At 34.1% G+C, this 18396-nt stretch overlaps 1 protein-coding gene across 10 annotated transcripts in view; it reads left to right on the forward strand.

The window, feature by feature from the left end:
* LOC148615193 (AT-rich interactive domain-containing protein 1A-like) overlaps positions 1-18187 on the forward strand; it is a 39545-nt gene extending 21358 nt beyond the window's left edge. For 7 of the 10 annotated variants that reach the window (XM_088589855.1, XM_088589858.1, XM_088589860.1 and 4 more), the window contains 11 exons: positions 351-1403; positions 2210-2397; positions 3164-3271; positions 5577-5771; positions 7016-7235; positions 7844-8996; positions 9414-9952; positions 10539-10601; positions 11187-11359; positions 12928-13051; positions 15360-18187. In XM_088589855.1, coding sequence (XP_088445981.1) covers positions 351-1403; positions 2210-2397; positions 3164-3271; positions 5577-5771; positions 7016-7235; positions 7844-8996; positions 9414-9952; positions 10539-10601; positions 11187-11359; positions 12928-13051; positions 15360-17362 — 5819 coding nt within the window. In that variant the 3' untranslated portion in view covers positions 17363-18187. The remainder of the gene's footprint in view (positions 1-350; positions 1404-2209; positions 2398-3163; positions 3272-5576; positions 5772-7015; positions 7236-7843; positions 8997-9413; positions 9953-10538; positions 10602-11186; positions 11360-12927; positions 13052-15359) is intronic. The other 3 variants (XM_088589856.1, XM_088589857.1, XM_088589859.1) reach the window with 3 other exon arrangements.
* Positions 18188-18396: the final 209 nt, after the last annotated feature.

An 18396-nucleotide genomic window follows, 5' to 3' on the forward strand; every position in this document is an offset into this window, starting at 1 on the left:
TGAAAACACAATGGGTTTTTTGTGGTTTAATGGAAGAAATGATAAAATTTATAAAAAATGTAACAGAATATTGTCAGCAATTTTAGAAATTTTTAGTTCATCTTAGAAAATGTGATTGAAAGCTTGTTTATAAAGAGTCCAAGGTCATGTAGTCAACTGATGTACTGGTGTATACTTGATAGTTAGTTATCCTTTGGAAGACAATTCAAAATAGAATCTGTTTTAAAACTTGTTATTTTTTGTTTTTGTTTAAATTAACCATTTTTATACTTATTAAACCTTTGAAGTTCAGTCTAAAAATAGTTAAGTGCTGATTTCTGGTCATCAACTTCCTTACTTTTTTTTTCCAGGCTATCCAAATAGGCAAGGAATGGGCATGACTCCAAATTCAGGAATGCAGAATTATTCACAGACAATGTATAACGGACCTGGTCAGCCACCGATGCCGAGTGGAAATAACAATATGTATGGTGGAAACATGCCAATGAACAGAAGCATGAGTAATTCCAATTACATGTATGGACAAGGGAATATGAATAATCAGTATGGAAATTATAATCATATGAACTCCGGTCCTCAGGGACAACCCAGTGGACCACCTACTAGTGCAATGAACTCAATGGCACCTATGTCAGCAGGGGGTCAACAACCCTCTAACATGCAGACATCTACACCTGTCAAAGGTGCACATGCTGCAGCACAAGCTGCCTTGGCTGCAGCAGCGGCCTCTGGTCGTCCTCCTCCACACAGATCCAATATGACATCACCACATCGTATGTTCACGCCTCCAAACATGAATCATGGTTCTTCATTTGGACAGCAAATGAACAATATTCCCAATTCTACAAGTCCTCTTCCTAAATCTCAATCTCCAGTGCCTACTTTTGGACAGTCGCATAATAGCATGCCAAATAACGGTGATATGGACAGTAATGTAAGTGACTCCAGTCGATCGTCGCAACCCTCATCTCATTTACCTGCCACATCTGAAAACATGCCGCCTTCGTCATCTCATGTTACATCAGAAAAACAAAGTATGCAACAAGATTCAAACTCATGTAGCTCAACACTGTCAAATTCATCAATTCCTGTTGCGGAAAACAATGTAGACATGCCAACTAGTGCTATAAATTCTGGCATCATACCCGATTCTAACTCAGACACAAATATGAGTGAGCCAACACTAGAAAATGGACCTAGAAGTAGTACACCAGATCAGAGTTCACAGGCCTCGTCTAGTTCAGAGACAAAGAAACCTATTTCAGAATTAGCTGGTCTAATTGCTGATGATAGTGACTCTAATAGGAATAGAATGGTTTCTCGGCCCTCAGAACAAACTGGATTTCCTCCATCACCCAAGAATGAACAGCCAATTACCACTACTGCCACCACAAATAACACAGGTAAAAACCTTGAACTATCAACTTGGTTAGTCTGTTGCTGTGAACTTGAATATTTAGTTGGTAATTTTTCTTTAGCTTTAACAATTATCTTAACTTGTACTCAGTAAATATGTATTAAAACCATAATGTTAGTCCATCTGTCCATTTTGTGAATGTACCTTGCAAGTGTCACTGTAAGCTATTTGTCCAAACTTTGTATGAAGGTTAGGCATTACACAAAGATGTGTATACATCTTGCATTTGTAATGCTTGTTAACATAACATGTACTGAACTGTTCATTGATTTAATTTAAACACTTAGTGTAAAAGATGGAGATTATGATGTAGGTACTATATGCATAGAACAAAATACTAGGGGCATTAGTCAGTTAGATCACATGTAGAGTAGTTTTGATATCATATCATTTCTGTATTCAATATTAGGTATTTTTTTGTTATGTCAATTTTTATTGGCTGACTGATTTAGTTGAATTATTTTTGACAGGTTTTTGTTTTCAAATACATGTCATGGTTTCAAAAGTTCCTACATTCAAAAGAAATTAACTGAAAACATTTTATTGAGTTATGAATTAGAAACTCTTTTAAAGGAGTTCATTGGTGTATTAACTCTCCAACTCACTGTCAAAATTTAGTTGAAGGTCACAATTAGTGTTAGGGAGTTCGTCTTGTTTAGATATTGGTGAACTCTCCCCAAAACAAACACTGCACTTGCTTTCATTGTGTTATGATGTAATCTCTACAGTGGGTTGATCAAGGTTTTGCAGTTGGATAAATTATTTATGTAAAGGAAATTTTTTGCATTTTAGAATCAGAATTCATGGTTACACAAAGCATCACAAGTCCTGTGACGAGTATTTCACAGCCTGGTCCACCTATGATGGACAGTCACCACAACCACATTCCTCCTCAGAATTGTGTCCCAATGCCTCATATTATGCCACAGATAGAAAGTCAACAAAGTCAGCCATCAACACCTGCAGAGAAGAAAAAGAAGGTTAGTAAAGAGTCAAGATGTTCAGTTTTAAACACTACCAAAGTCATTCTTGATGACCTCTGTTGTGCGTCTTGATGAAATCCTTAAATTAACATTTGTTTTTGCATCAGCAATTTGAATATACAAGTTGTATATATTTGTATATGAATTTTTTGAGAAAAAGAAATATTTCAGATGAAAGCATCACAGATCTCTGCGAGAAATGACATTTGTAGACTAGGTATAAATACATATATATTTTATGTTATATATATATCTGTGTATATTTCATAATTTGTAAAATAAGCTTAAATGTTATTTTTGTTCAATTTTATTTCAAATGTAGCTACACCAAGATGTTGCCATTCAAAATGTGTTCCTCTTGTGATTTTGTAGTTTAGTTGATTTTTTTCTTTAACAAGAAGAGATGTTCCACCTGCTGCATTAGTGAACTGATGTACAAATTTTTCCTTTATTTGGAAAAAAAGAAAATCAATGTATCGAACTGTGTTTTTTATTCAGTTAGCTGCTTACTTTTTTGTACAGCTAAAATAGAATGTAGATAATACTTAGGTTAGATGCTAGAGGTATAAATATGTTAATGACTACACAGTTTATATAATTGTGTATTAAAATAAAGGACTTCTGGAGCAAGTAACAATTTGATTTTTCAAATATCCATTATTGTTTTGACTTGCATGATGGCACTAGTCTCCTTTAAAATTGGACAAAATTTAAGTACAAGAAGTTTTAAAAATAAATGGAGGTATGTGTTCATTTTGAATAGGAGGGTTTGTCTTCACAAACATCAGCACCCTCACCAGGGGGAGCCAGTACCTCGTCGTACCTGGAGGAATTAGATAATGTCAACAGTCCAACGCCGTGGACGTCTTCAGTAAGTCGGTCGCTGGGCGTGGTGTAAATATGTGGGTTGTTATTTTGTCATGTGTCAAATTCCTGGTGTAATGGCGCTCCTCGTCCACCCTGCACTTCAGTTAGACAGGTGACTTCGGCACTTGTTACATGTTATATTGTATCGTTCTGCACTTAGAAAACGCTTGTGACTTAGCTTCATATGGTTGCAATGATTTCAGACTTGGTGTACGGAATATGTATATATATTCATTCTTGGCTTGTTATAGGGGTTGCAGAAACAAACCTAGGGATTTTTGTTACTATCCTTCTTTCAATTATTTTATTTTGATTTGTGTAAACCCTTTTGTTTGTTCTTATATTTGATTCCATTTCAGTAGCTTTTTTTGTTCGCTTATTTTATATTTATGTAAATAAAAACTACCCAGAGTTAAGATGCCTTTCAGAAAACATAGTAATTTTTTTATCTATTTAGGTTTTTTTTTTGGTATTGCCAATATAATTCATAAATAGTATAACTGTTGAAATAAAATTATAGCTGGTATATGGAATTCATCTTAACTCTGTTTCCTAATCTGAATATTTTCTTTAGGTAAACGCAGTATAAGATGATTAACTGCATTTTGTCATGTAACAACCTGGTATTCTTATATTGAATGACATTAGTCAATATTGTATGTTTTGTTTTGTTATAAATGTTGTATTTTTGTTACATTTTTTCATCTTTCTCATGTTCAAAGACTAATGAAACAGCTAAAACTTTTCATAAACTTTTTTGTACTTGCAAGTCTGAATCTGGCTCGTATTGTGAATTTACAGAAAGGATCTGTGAGTTTTCTCAGAACAATATTGTCTGAGATTTGAAAATGTGTCATTATGATGACCATTTCTAGGCTAGAGTTTCAGACAAGTAGACTAACTATTTGAATGAGGCTAAATGGCACATTCTATTGTTTATTACTTGTATAAATAGAAATTAAAACATGAATGATTTTTAGTGAACATATATCCATTTCGAAATGAAGAAGAAAAAAAAAAGCCTGAGAATGATGTTCTTAACTGGATATTTGTCGATATTTTTAATTTGTTTGATTAAAGTGGGTGTGAAATAAATTTTTAACAATTTTCAGTACTGTGAAAGTACTGTTGATCGTGGGGTACCAATTTTTGTGGTTTTTGTAGATAGGCCAAACCAAGAAGTTTGGTTCCCAAACGAAAGGAGATTTCCATTGATGTGTATACTGAAAACCAGATAACTACTAATTTGAGAATCCATGAACTTGTGTTTCTTCCCTAGTCCATGAAATTGGTATCCATAAATTGAAGAACTTTCACACTATGAGGAAGCTTTAATCACACAGAATCCATGAAATAAAATTAAACACTTACTGATTTCTCTTGAGCCAGTATTAACTTTACCAATTTATAGAATCTAGATGCATACCATACCATTAAATTGAAGAAAAAAAAAGAGAACTTTTTAAAAACATCTCCAACTAGATGTTCATTTGGTTAGTGATTTAAGTGAATATGCAATCCATTTGACCTTTTAGAGATACTCCCTAAATTTCAGTTCCAAAATAATATTTTTTTCAAAGCAGGTCAGTGTAGTTCTAGAAATGATTCTAGCATAATTCTAATTCTATAGATAGTACTTAGTAAAGTTATGTTCTGATAAAGTAATTTCCACACTTTCCCCCCTCAGGTGTTGTTGTAATTCTATTACATTGTATAGGAATGTTTTACATAATTTATCCTATTACTGAAATTAGCTATTGGCAGAATATGTAACTGACAATCAAGATGTACAATTGAAAAAAAGATAGGATTTGTGTTGTCCAGAGAATTACTGATTTACCTTGTTTCATTTAAATCGAAGTTAAATGGAGAATTACAAAAAGATAGTTTGTTTAACCTTACTAAAAAGTTGAATCATTTGTAATACGTTCATTTGTTCACATGTATACAATACACTCAAACTGGTTCTCTCATTGTAAGCATTGAAGTCATTTTAAAATGTAAACATACGCATGTTGATATATGCAAGTACATGTACTAAACAGATCTTACTAATAGCTGTATTTTTGTGTTTTGTTGAAACTTGTTATTATTTAAGATTGAGATTTTTTTTTAATTAAAAAAATGTATATTAGAAAATGTATTATTAATCAGAGAGAATGATGTAAGATTAAAAAGATATTTGTTTAGTGAAAGGATGAACTGGTATATGAATCACCAACTGATTGAAGTGAACATTGGTAATTGTACAAATTATCTATACAACTAATTGCAAAAATTTTCTCACCACATACTTTGTCTATTTGCAGAAGGGTGGTTATGGTGACATACAAAAGATGTATGAGATGGGAAATGAGCCAGATCGTAGATTCTTCCTTGACCAACTGTTTATGTTCTTGGATGAGAAGAATACACCTTTAACATCTACACCTTCTATCAGTAAAACTCCCCTGGATCTGTACAAACTATATCATCAAGTCCGGGAGAGGGGAGGCATGCAAGAGGTAGGTTAGAAACACACCCTTGACATCCACACCCACAATCTGTAAAACTCCCCTTGATCTCTTCAAACTATATCATTAAATAACAGTCTTGGTAAGAATCATGCAAAATTTTAGAAATGTGATACACCCCATAAAAGGCTATATATTTTTATTTTTGTAATTAAGTTGTTCTATGGGTCTATACTATGAAATTTATAATTATTCATTCAAATCAGCCTGCTCTTAGGAGATAATCAACCTTGAAAATACAATAGATTATATTGTAATCTAAAATAAAAATAAGTAGGCTTTTTACCAATGAATCACATTTTGCATGATTCTTAGCTGGAGTGCTACTTAATTCTGTTAGAGAGTAGTCATGCAAGAGATAGGATAGAAACACACCTAACATCCACACCATCCCCTGGATCTCTAAAAAGTATTAATTCAGTGATGCATGTAAGAGGTAGGTTAGAAAAATCCTCCGTGCTGATAAAAAAGAATATTATGTATTAAACTTCAATTCAAATTGGATGTTAACTTGCATCATTATTTTAACTTGTATGAAAGGTAAAGCAAACGGTTCCTTAGTTTTTGGAATGAAAAGTTGTGTTATAATGATGACTCCATTAGGCTAGAGTTTCAGACAAATTGACTCAATGTCTGTTTGAATGAGGCAACTAATAGAACTGAATAGCACAAATTCTTGGGACTTGTAAAATTCTAAACTCTGCCAGTAACAGAATTTGCTGCTTGATTTAGGAATTATTTGAATTTTAATGTTGGAACATACCTAACGTGGTTGGCTATTTTGGAAGATAAATTGATATATCTCCCATTACACTTGATATTGTTAACCTCTGAAATTAGGATGTTTCCCCCGATGAAAGTTTCTCAATTGGTCCAAAAAAGGCTAAAGAATAATCTCAAATAGATAATTTATTTCTCAATTGGTAGTTGAAAGTTAGGATTTTTTGGTTCAAAATTGCATCGATCAATACTGTATGATGCATCTTTTTTTTTGGACATAAGTCATGAAATTAATCATTTTAACTACAAATTCAAGTTGTGGATTATTCAAAATTTCCTAACTTAAAAAAGATCATAGTAAAAAGGCCAACAATATCTCTGTATCATGTAACTTCTAACAGGCAATGAGAAAACTGGGCTTCTGTATGAATCTCTTTATATGTAGCTGGTTCATGTACAGTAGACATTTTACATTATATTAACAGTTTTTGGTAAATATTTCTGTGATTTTTTAGGTTACAAAGACAAAGAAATGGAAGGAAATTTGTGGCTTCCTAAACATTGGCTCATCTGCAAGTGCTGCCTTTACACTGAAGAAAAATTACATCAAATACCTATTTGCCTATGAATGTCAGTTTGATCGGGGAGGAATGGACCCACAACCTGTACTTGCTCAAATAGAAGCTCAGCTTCAACAGAAACGAGAACAGAAAAAAGGAAGAGCCCCATCACCAGGTAAACATTGAAATTATTTTTTATCCTTGAATTCAGGGCTTTCATTACCTTTACAGTGAATAGGCTTAATGGAGAAAGTGGACCGTCTACACTTTCAAAATATATCAAAGGGGGAATGGGGCCCATTGTGATTTTGAACCATCCGTTTCCACTTTTTGAACTGTCTACATTTTGATATAGAGGTTTCCCTAGACCAATTTAGCATGGCCCTGCACCATGCCTTCATCTTCTAGCACCATGCTGCCTGCATCATGAATTTTACAATGTGCCCACCATACTAGGGTGAAGGATGTTTTTTGCAGATTTTTACTTAAATAACCATGCCTTCACAAATTCTTCGGGAAACCACTATGACAGTAGCCGGTTGTTAATGAAACCTCTGCCAATTTATTTTTAAACGTCAAGTAGTGCAATTGCAGGTGCATAGAAAACAATGATCCCACAAATATAAATAATGTCTGTACAAATACAAATACTGCAGTACTTTCTGGTAATGTGACCTTACCTTTATTCAACTCTTAAGGTAAAAAACGTTTGCTATGGTAGCAACAATATTTTTTAAGTGTGTATAAGCTTTCCATTGAAAACAATGCATTCATACATTGCAGCTAATTCCCAAGGTTCTCAGGATGCATTCCGACCACCAAGCACTCCCAACAGTAACCAGGGAATGGATGGCTACCCTCACAATATGAATCCCAACTATATGAACTCTGACCCCCAGATGGGACCAATGGGAGGTGGAATGATTCCTCCAAACAGCATGATGAACAACATGATGCCTGGTATGAATTCTGGTATGCCACATGGACATGGTCCAATGCATAATATGATGGGTGGTGGAAATATGCAAGGGCCAATGATGGGAAATAAGCCATACCCAATGATGCAGAACCAATCCCATGGTGGACCAGGTATGATGGGAAATCAAATGATGGCACAACAAAATATGGGTGGCATGCAGAACAATCCACACATGATGTCCATGCAGAACAATCCCATGGCTTCAGGAATGGGAAGTAATCCAATGGCATCTGGAATGCCAAATAACCCCATGTCATCTGGAGGTATGCCTAATAGTCAGATGTCAGGCCCAATGCCTAACAACCCTAACATGATACCATCTGGTCAGATTGCCAATCCAAATATGATGTCAGGAGGATCCATGATGCCACAGGGCTCTTTGTCAAATAATTCTAACATAATGTCTGGACCAATGCCAAGCAACCCAATGATGTCTGGTGGACCAAACTCTACAATGATGTCAAAGTCTGGCAAGAGTGACAGTGTTAGCTGTCAAGATCCATTTGCTGATGAACCATACTCACGACAACAAAGAGGTACAAACTCACCAATGCCTAACTTCTCAGGAATGCCACAGCAACCACCAAACAGCATGCCTTCACAAGGTATGCCTGGTCAGACAGTTCCACCAAGTAGTACAATGAGTGGATCTTTTAACCGTCCTGGAATGCAACAGCAGAGCTTCCCTAATGTAAGCCAGCCAAACAAGTCCATGTCAGACACACCAACACCACCAACATCCCAACCTACTGATTCATTTATTGCGGAGCCTACTAAATCAATGCCTGACTCCACTGCACCTTCAGCAGGTACTCCACCGGTAGAAATGAGCATGTCAGCTACATCATCATCATCAACCCTCAGTACTACAAGTACTGCTAACATGAACAGTTTGCCTCAGATGTCAACTGCAGGACGTCAATTCCCATTTGGTGAACAGTTTTCTCAACCGGATAGGTACGTATTTTGTTAATACTTTTCTGTTTTAGAATGGTAAATGAATAAAAGATTTGATTTACCAGAGTTGTTATACTAACAATGGATGAAAATTGTACTTACAAGATAATATAGTGATATTGTGACAAGGGTAGTGCAGAATCAGCATTTCAAAAGAAATTTTAACCCTAGTATTCAGTCCTTTTTCCCCTCATTTTCACAGGAAATGAAAAATAGTAAAGTACAGGGAAAAGGGGTCTTTTTTGGAAAAGTCACTATAATTTAATGATTAGTCATAGTAGAAAGTTGATAGGTCTTTTTGAGATCTTTCTTTAATCACAGGGACAACTCATGCTTTTTAACCAATGACAAAAGATGGTGAAATATATACATGTATCTTCTATTAACTTATACATGCATTTATTTGTTATGTTCTAGATTGGAATTAACTAGTTCTCCATCAGTTACCTCCTCACAGTTCACATCTGGACAGCCTGCACCACCAATGCAGTCACAATCCACAACATCTCAACCTATGGAACCAATGAATCAGAATTTCCCAAGCATGCAGACCAAGGCCTCCATGGGCCAGTCATTGGACCCAATAATGTCACAGAGGTTAATGGCCCAACAATCACAAGTACCACCTTCATCACAAAGCATAGACCCTATGCATAGTCAAAGAGTCTACAGTGGAAACCAGCCAGTACCTTCTTCTCATGGTATGGACACAGCATATGGTAATCGGGCATATAGTGGTCAGCAGCTACAGGGAGGTCCATATGGTGATCAGCAACAACAATCTGGACCCCAACAACAAGGCTATGGAGGGTACAACAATAAACCTATGATGGGGCAGGACTATCCAAGTTACCCACAAGGGCCGTACTCTGGCCCTAGACCACCAGTGTCTCAAGACATGAGTGGTAGCTCAATGTACAACACCCCAAACAAAAGATACCCTGAATCATATGATGGTAAGTTTTTGAATATTTCCCGAAAAATGCTGAATAGTTGTGAATGTTAACAATTAGTACCCAATCATTGCCCTTTAATGCTAATATAACCAATTTTCCATTGTTAAAACTGTTCCTGAACAATCTTTTTAGGTTTTTTAATTTTTCTATTTTCCATTGAAGGGCATTGATTTTAATCATTTTGATGTACTACTGCATGAGATAGAATTGTGTGAATTTAATTCTGTGAACAATATGATGTAACTAGTTCACTTAAAGTAAGACAATTTTGATTTGTCTTTATCATTATCTTAAAGACTTTCATTTTAACCCTTAATTAAAAATGTGTTAAATTCAGTTATATTATATCTTGGGTGACTTTCTCTCATTTTCAAGAGGATTTCTGCTGTATTGAATTCAGATGATTTTTTAAATTATATTAATACTTTCTATTTTGCCAATTATTTCTGTCCTGATTTTTTTAACCATGTCCACATCATAAGGTCTTTTTTATATAAATTTTAATCATATTTAAATTGAAATAAAAAGAATGGGGGGATTTTATCATAAAAATACTACATTTTGGAGTTGGTATTTTTTCTGTTAGGTGGTTATTATCCCAGTGCTATGTATTATCAAGGTGAAGGAATGATGGAGAATCATAACTTCGGTAGGTCTCTTGAGTGTCAGTAGAATACTCTAGATAACTTTTATATATGTATATATACCCTTTCAGTGCTTTATCGTGTGTTGTGTGAAAATTATTGTAGTGATGGTTTATTTGTGGTTAAAGTCTACCCCTTATTTTAATACAGTCATTAATTACTATTTCAAATGGAATAATTAACAAGTATAACTTTTATATAGCTGGTGTAAATACATATTTTTACAGTTTTAGTTGTTACATGTATATTCCTGTTAAGTTTTTTTCCACCTTAACCTTTTCAAATTAGGAATATAGAGACTTAGAAAAAGCATGAATTTTGTCATTTTATTTCCTCTGTATACTCTTTCACTATTATATACTTGTTGGTCAGCTTCTTTAGCAGCTATCACACTAGTTGTCTAGTATTTTTGTACAAATACAGAAATTTCACTTGACAACTAATAAATCACAGTGGTAATTTGGCATTGTGTTTAATTTCTAGTGACAACATTATTAGAGAATAGAGAACTTAAATAATGAAATTAACAAATCATGTGCTAACATTAATCTCCACATTACATAGCAGGTTAATTTTGACATTCATTACAGATGCCAGAAGGAATAATGCCCAGTGGTCTCCAATGGGCCCTCGATACCCAGGCCAACACATGAACCCTAACTTTGGACCACAAGGAGGGATGTCAATGTCTAGTCCGTATCCGCGGTCTCATATGAGGATGTCGCCCAACAGAGATAAGCACATGTCTCCTCAGAGGATGCAGGTATATATTTTCAGACTTACTCTAGAATTTTTATTTTTTGTCACCCTTGTCAACTACAGTCAAACCTCGTTAAGTCGAAGGGACCATGCAGATATGTTCGAGTTATCCGAGGTTCGAGTAATCTGAGGTCGTGGATAAACCGGAAATACTATTCGTCCATGATCCATGATTGTTTCTGTATTTACATCATTTGTTTAGCTTGTACATGTACATTTACTTCACTTTACACGATACTTTGTAAAGTCATGCGTTTCATATCGGAATATATTTTTTTTGTTTGCTGTATATCATGTTTGAAATACTGAACGGTATTGAGTGTTTTAGTGAAATTTTCTTTTTATTTGCTATATCAAAAACGTCCTAGTTCATAACATGCTGCTCTGTTTGATTCACAATCAGGAGTATCGTCAAACCATGTGCTCTGCAATATTATGATAAAATTTCAAATTCACTAGCGAAACGAATGTAGTCGTTGAAATAGTATTACCCTGGCTATCGTCTGTTTGATGTTTCATTAAATAGTCAGATACCATTACAATTCATCTGTATTTTTAAAATATTTTTTCAAAATATCAAAATATCCGATATCACTGTTAGTGTAAATTCCGACGTGTTATTTATAAAATACGTTTCTTTTAACAACAAGCACAATTTTAAATTACTATAGTAAACAAATCAAACCATAAAGAGTGTCAACAGAGTAATTTAAAAAGCCACGCTAATTGTTTTTAAATACACTTCGATCACGGTTTGCAATAAGTAATAAAGCAATCAGTTTTTCGACTAATTAGTTGGCTTTGAGACATCAGGGTTAATTAATCTTGAAATCTTGTGGAGGGGACTGATTGAGTTATCCGAGGTTTCGATTCATCTGAGTTCGAGACATCCGAGGTAAAATTGCATTGGAGTAAGGGTAGTTTTGCTGGGACTTTGTAATTAGTTCGAGTTATCTGAGATTTTGACTAATCAGAGTTTGACACATCGAGGTTTGACTGTATAAAAGGTTTTACGGTCAAAGGTTGATTTCATTGTGCTACTATTTATGTAAACAAAAAAAAAAAACAAAAACAAAAAAAACAAAAAAAACAAAAAAACCAAAAAAACATCGGCTATTAATGTTGAAAAAAAGAAACACTAATTTTTTGTGCATGGTAAGAAGATGTAATGCTTTGTGCTGTCCATGTTATTGGTAGAATAAACAAACATGCTATATTGGTAATTAAAATATCACTTGGATAGGATTTGCAAATAACAGTAAACTTGCCCACTGAATTCATAAGTGTAGGAGGTCATGGGTTTGATCCCTGACCAAATCTCTCCAAAAACTTAAAATTGATAGTCTCCGACATATAGATGTAGAGTAGCGAATGGCTGGGTTTGGTTTGGAATGATATGCGCAAGTAGTATGGCAGGCCTACTTGTGGCTATTGGTTCTTTGAGGCAGCACAATATAAATCTGGGTCAGCATGTTGACAAGTACAGTGCAGGGTCTGTTCAATCAGATATTCTAGTCCTGAATCTGCCACAGCAAATACAATTTCAATCAATCAATTAAAACATTTTTACAGAAAACTATGAGCATGCCACCCAACTCACATTTACAAAAGAAAGAGATGATGTTTCCACCAGAGAGCATAGAAGCAATGACACCTGTCCTAGCCAAGAGAAAACGTCTGTCGAAAAATGATGTTGGTAGGTACTTGCATAGAATAATGGGATTCAGGGCATTGAAATTACATTAAGTTGAGGCAGATGTTTCTTGTAATGCTAGCCAAATTAAAAAAAAAAAAAAATTTGAATCTTTTTTTAGTCTTAGCGCTTCGATAGAACATTGATCAGCCGATTAGTATAGTGAAGTAAAATGTCAAGGAATTTGAAATATCTTCTTGAAAGTGTTTTTACCAACTGGTCTAAAATCTTAAACAGAGAAATATCTGCTTTGCTTATTGATTTGCATTTACAAAATTCATTCCATCACTCAGCATATGCTAAATCTTTTGTAGTGGAAATTTGGTTTTGATTAGGTGCAAGGAAAAGCATGCGTTATAGTATTTTTGCATTTGCAACACCTCGTAGACATAGAAAAAAATCAAATTAGAGCCCTTTAAATTTGGAAATGGAAGGCTTATTTCACCAGGGATCATTAGACATTTGTTAGTTGTTGCAGTTGTATGTAGATTTGTATTGTGTATAAAAGAATACTATTACTGTTTGCAGCAGAATATGTGATTATTATATTAGCCAAAAATATTTTGGAAAACCAAACATATTTTCAATCAATCTTGATTCAGTATACATGTGCACTGCTTCATGAAATAAGTCAGTGCTTTCACAATAAAATTATGAAAACATAGAAGTATTATTAAAAATGATCACATAGTTTACTGCCAATGTTTGTTTCAACATCATGTTCATAGTTATATGAGTATAAAGAACAAAATCAACCTATTGTAAATATCTGAATATCAAATCATTTATGTTAAATGTATTGACAACAGCAGATGCTAATTAAATTCGCAAATAGGTATTTTCATTTGAAATCACTATAGATGTTTTGTCTGTTATTTGAAAAAAAAAATAGCAGTATGAATCTTGATTAAATTGTGTTGCTTCATGTTGATTACAATAGGTTGAGAACTTCCTGTTGCTCATAAGTATTGCACTGTGTCAGAGGAATACATCTATAAGCCCCCTTGTCACCTTTTAACTTTGACCTTTTAACTGCTAGCAAGTGTACTTGCTTGACCTTTTTCTCAACCACTTCTGTTTTTCAGGCAACTCTGCTTGTTTCTACATTTTTGTTCTCAAAAACCTTAAGTTTCTGTTTTAAAAATTTAAATCAGCCAGATACAATTATATATAAATATATATTTATTTAATTAATTTGACCAAAATTTGAGAAAAGTCTGAAAAGTGCTTAGTCACAATCAAAACCCTGCAGAAAAGGGGGCTTTTAGGATGCAGATGTTAACTATAAATTTCTATTTTCTTCAAGCATTCCAAGATCTATAATTCGGCCCTTGGAAACAAGCAAGTACACTTTAGAGGTATCACAAGATATTTGTGGTAGTTAGTGGCTTTTTGTCAGGATGCTTTTTTTCAGGGCTTGTTTGATGAACATACAGTTTGTTATCTGATAAATTTTGGGAAAGCATTTGACAAAAAAAAAAAAGAAAGAAAGAAAGAGAAAAAAAATTATCATTAAGCTGTAAGCAATCTTTCTAGGAAAAGCTACTATCCAATTTGTTAATGGGAGTTTTTACTTTCTTGCGCATGAAGCTATTAAAAAATTAATATTTAATGAAATAATGATTACAATCAAGGCTACTAATGCTAATGGTTTGTACTTTTGAAGTTTTGAAAATTGATCCTGGAAGAATGTAATTGGGATTAAACTGTATGGTAAGGATACCACTAGAGGGTTCCCAAACCTATATAAAATCATCATTTTAAGCCCAGTGCTGTTTTCCTTTTAGCTTTGCCTTGTTGTTCTCTGTCATGTCTATGTTGTCACATTAACAAACATCATTTCTGTATATTAATATTTCATCAAAAACTAAAATACTATGTATCAATACAACTAACAATATAACAAAGGCACATACATGTATAATGTATATTGTGTGCAGACTACTCTTATTGAACCAGATGAGAAATCAAATATGAAACCCTTGATGTCATATACCGGGTATTCCTGACCAATTGTTTTGGTCTAAAAAAGGGGAGCTTCATTTTAATGTAGTGCTTTGTCTCAGTGTTGTCATTTTCTGTGTTAACTAAGATATTATTGATTTGAATTTTAAACTAGATAATTGAAGCTCTGATTTATTAACATGTTACATCCAAATTCCACTAACAGGTTTTTGTCTTTTATGTTGTCTTAAGAAAAAAATTGCAATTATGTATCTCTTTATTGTTTTTTGTCAAAATCTTGTTCTCCATATTGTTTGTAAATTGAATGACTTGTTGTTATTAATAGATTTTGTCTGATTCTTTTTAGGACCAGTTGAAGCATGGAGGATTATGATGGCATTGAAATCTGGTCTGCTTGCTGAAAGTACCTGGGCCATAGATACTTTAAATATTTTGCTGTTTGATGATTCTACACTTGGTTATTTTAATTTGACCCATTTGCCTGGCTTGGTAGAAGCACTTCTAGAACATTTTAGGCGATGTCTTATAGAAATGTTTGGAGAAACTTTTGAGGAAGCTGAAAGAGGCATGTGCGATCAGTACAATGAATCTTTTGATTCCATAAATTCTGACAAGGACAAGAATGAGTCTATTGACAATGGTGCTAAAGTGAAAGTAGAAGGAGTATTCTCTGACTACACCACTGTTTCCCGCAAAGGAAAGACTGTCAAAATTGAGGACAGTGACGATCTTGGACCCTCTGATACTAAGAGATGGGATGTGTATTCTGGTTACAGTTGCAAGTTTGGGCATTGGCAGTTAGGGGGTGGCGACACTAGTATACATATTGTTCCCATTTTTGGGAATAAAAATGAAAATGAAGTCTGCAAAAAACTATTCTTGAGGAGGCCAATGGAGCTGAAAGAGGAATATATTGGAAAGGATGATTGTGATGAAAATGAAAATAGTCTTCTAGATAGCAAAGTGGATGTAAAATCAGAAATCTTATCTGAATCAAATACATGTAAATGTGAACTTAATGATCTCAAAGTAGAACAAAACTGTGAACATGAATGCACCAAAGTGCTCATAAAAAAGGAACCTGTTGATGATGGATGTGGAAAGGACTTGGAAATCAAAGATGAACTTACAACAGATGAGGTGGATAAGGGTCGGAGCAATGGTTGTGAAGACAATAACCACCCAATTGAACAAGACACTAAGGATGAAAGTTATGATTCAGTCAGTAAACAAGAAATCAAAGAGGAAAAAGGAGGAAGTTCAGAGGAAGAGTTGAATACCAGTACTCCAACTGCACAAAACAAAAGGAAAGTTACTGAACTAGAGGATGAGTCCTATCAAAAGGATGAACATCCATTATATACCACATGTTTCAGTCAGGACGAACTTGGTCGTAAGTGTGTATGTCTTTCGAACATTTTCCGTAGTCTGTCATGTGTTCAGGGAAATCTTGTAGAAATTTCAAAACATGCAGGACTGATGTTTACTCTGGGAAAATTGTTGACATTACATCATCACCATCTACCTCGTAACACCACGCGTCGCAAATTTGATCGGGATGAAAATGAACTTGAAGAGCTCACAGACAGTCATCTATCACAAAGTGAAGATGAATGGTGGTGGCAGTACTTGACTTTAATGAGAGAAAATGTTCTTGTCGTCTTCGCAAATATTGCAAGTCATCTAGAGTTAGCTATTTATCCAGAAGAAATCTGTTTGCCGATTTTAGATGGATTGTTACATTGGGCAGTTTGTCCGTCATCTTGTGCCACTGATCCATTTCCCTCATCCACCTCATCCGTCCTCTCACCACAACGGTTAGTCTTCGAGGCCATGTCAAAACTATGTATTCATGAAGCAAATGTTGACTTACTACTTGCTACTCCTCCTTATAGTAGAATTGTTTCACTGTTGGGAAACTTAGTCAAGGCTTTAGCTAATAAAAGTGAGCCAGTGATAATGGAATTTGCTATTGTGCTTTTAGCTGAACTTGTACAAGGTGATACTAGTGCTGCTCGTGCAATTGCAATGCAACATCCAGCAGTTTCATTGCTTTTAGACTTCTTAGAGATGGCTGAACACAAAGCCATGCAAGTTGCCAACATGCATGGTATCAACATGCTGAGGGACAATCCAGAAATGATGGGCACTAGCTTGGATATGTTAAGACGTGCTGCAACCATCTTGTTACACATGGCTATGGTGCCAGAAAATAAATCGGTGTTCACTCATCATCAACAAAGGATTCTTTCACTCGTTATGTCTCAAATCTTAGATCAGTATGTGGCACAAATTTTGTCAAATGTTTTGTTTAATTGTTGCAGAGAAGAAGATATGTTTCAGTCATAGCGATTTGTCTTTGATTCTTTTGTATAGAAATTAAACACAAAGTGTTCAGTAGATTAACATTGTATATTTATTATGACTGTTGTCATTCCTATGGGAACTGTTTTGTGTAATATATATATCATGTTATCTGGAGCATGTGTACATGGTTTTTCACCTGCTCCTGACGTTCCATTTTCATAGTAATTTTTCATGATTTACTGCCATTTAAATGAAATCATTTTTATGTTGAACAGAGAAATGTGATAACTGGCAGCCTGTTAAGAAATTTTAGTTGATATGTACATTATAAGATATTATTATTATTATTAAAGCATTTTGTTTGATTTTAAATCTGTCATCTTTTCAGTCGCTACTAAATTAATTGAAATTTTTATTACTAAATGAACAAAGTGCACTGGTTGCTGATGAATTTATCTATATTGATTAAGTTTCAAGTAGTCATAATAGAATTCCTGATAAAACGGTTTAACATTTACACTGGTTTGGAAAAGGATGACAATAATTAGTTTCTTGTGTATGTGTGTAGTTGTGATTTTTTTTTTCAATGGAAAGTGTGTTGTTGTGAAAATCATTGAATTTATTGATTTATCCATCTCATTATTAATTTATCTTGTATATCTTTAATTCTATATCTATTATAGTGTCACAATTGTTGAATTGAAAAATTTGCACATCTCTTGTGCAATGATCGCACATATGTCAAACACGTGTACATAGCACACATAACACGCATATGTCAAACATGTGTATATTTCATACTTTCATTGTGCAGAAGCTTTATACATTTATGTGACTATGATCCAAATAAATGTAAATAATTTGTCAGTACTTTGTTTCTTGAGGAATTGTCATAGCACCTTACCAATTTAAAAATATTCACAGATATGTCAGTTCAGTAAACAAATTCCAGAGTTTACACATATATCAGTACATGTACTTGTATATTAACAGTGGACACTACTCATTACTTAAAGAAAATCATGATATACTGTTGATAAACTGATACATTAAAGTGGCACAAAAACATGTATATG

The sequence above is a fragment of the Perna viridis genome, chromosome 6 (genome assembly GCF_037379345.1).
Source record: "Perna viridis isolate PV_CMFRI_1.1 ecotype Kerala chromosome 6, ASM3737934v1, whole genome shotgun sequence".
NCBI classification, from domain to species: Eukaryota; Metazoa; Mollusca; class Bivalvia; order Mytilida; family Mytilidae; genus Perna; species Perna viridis.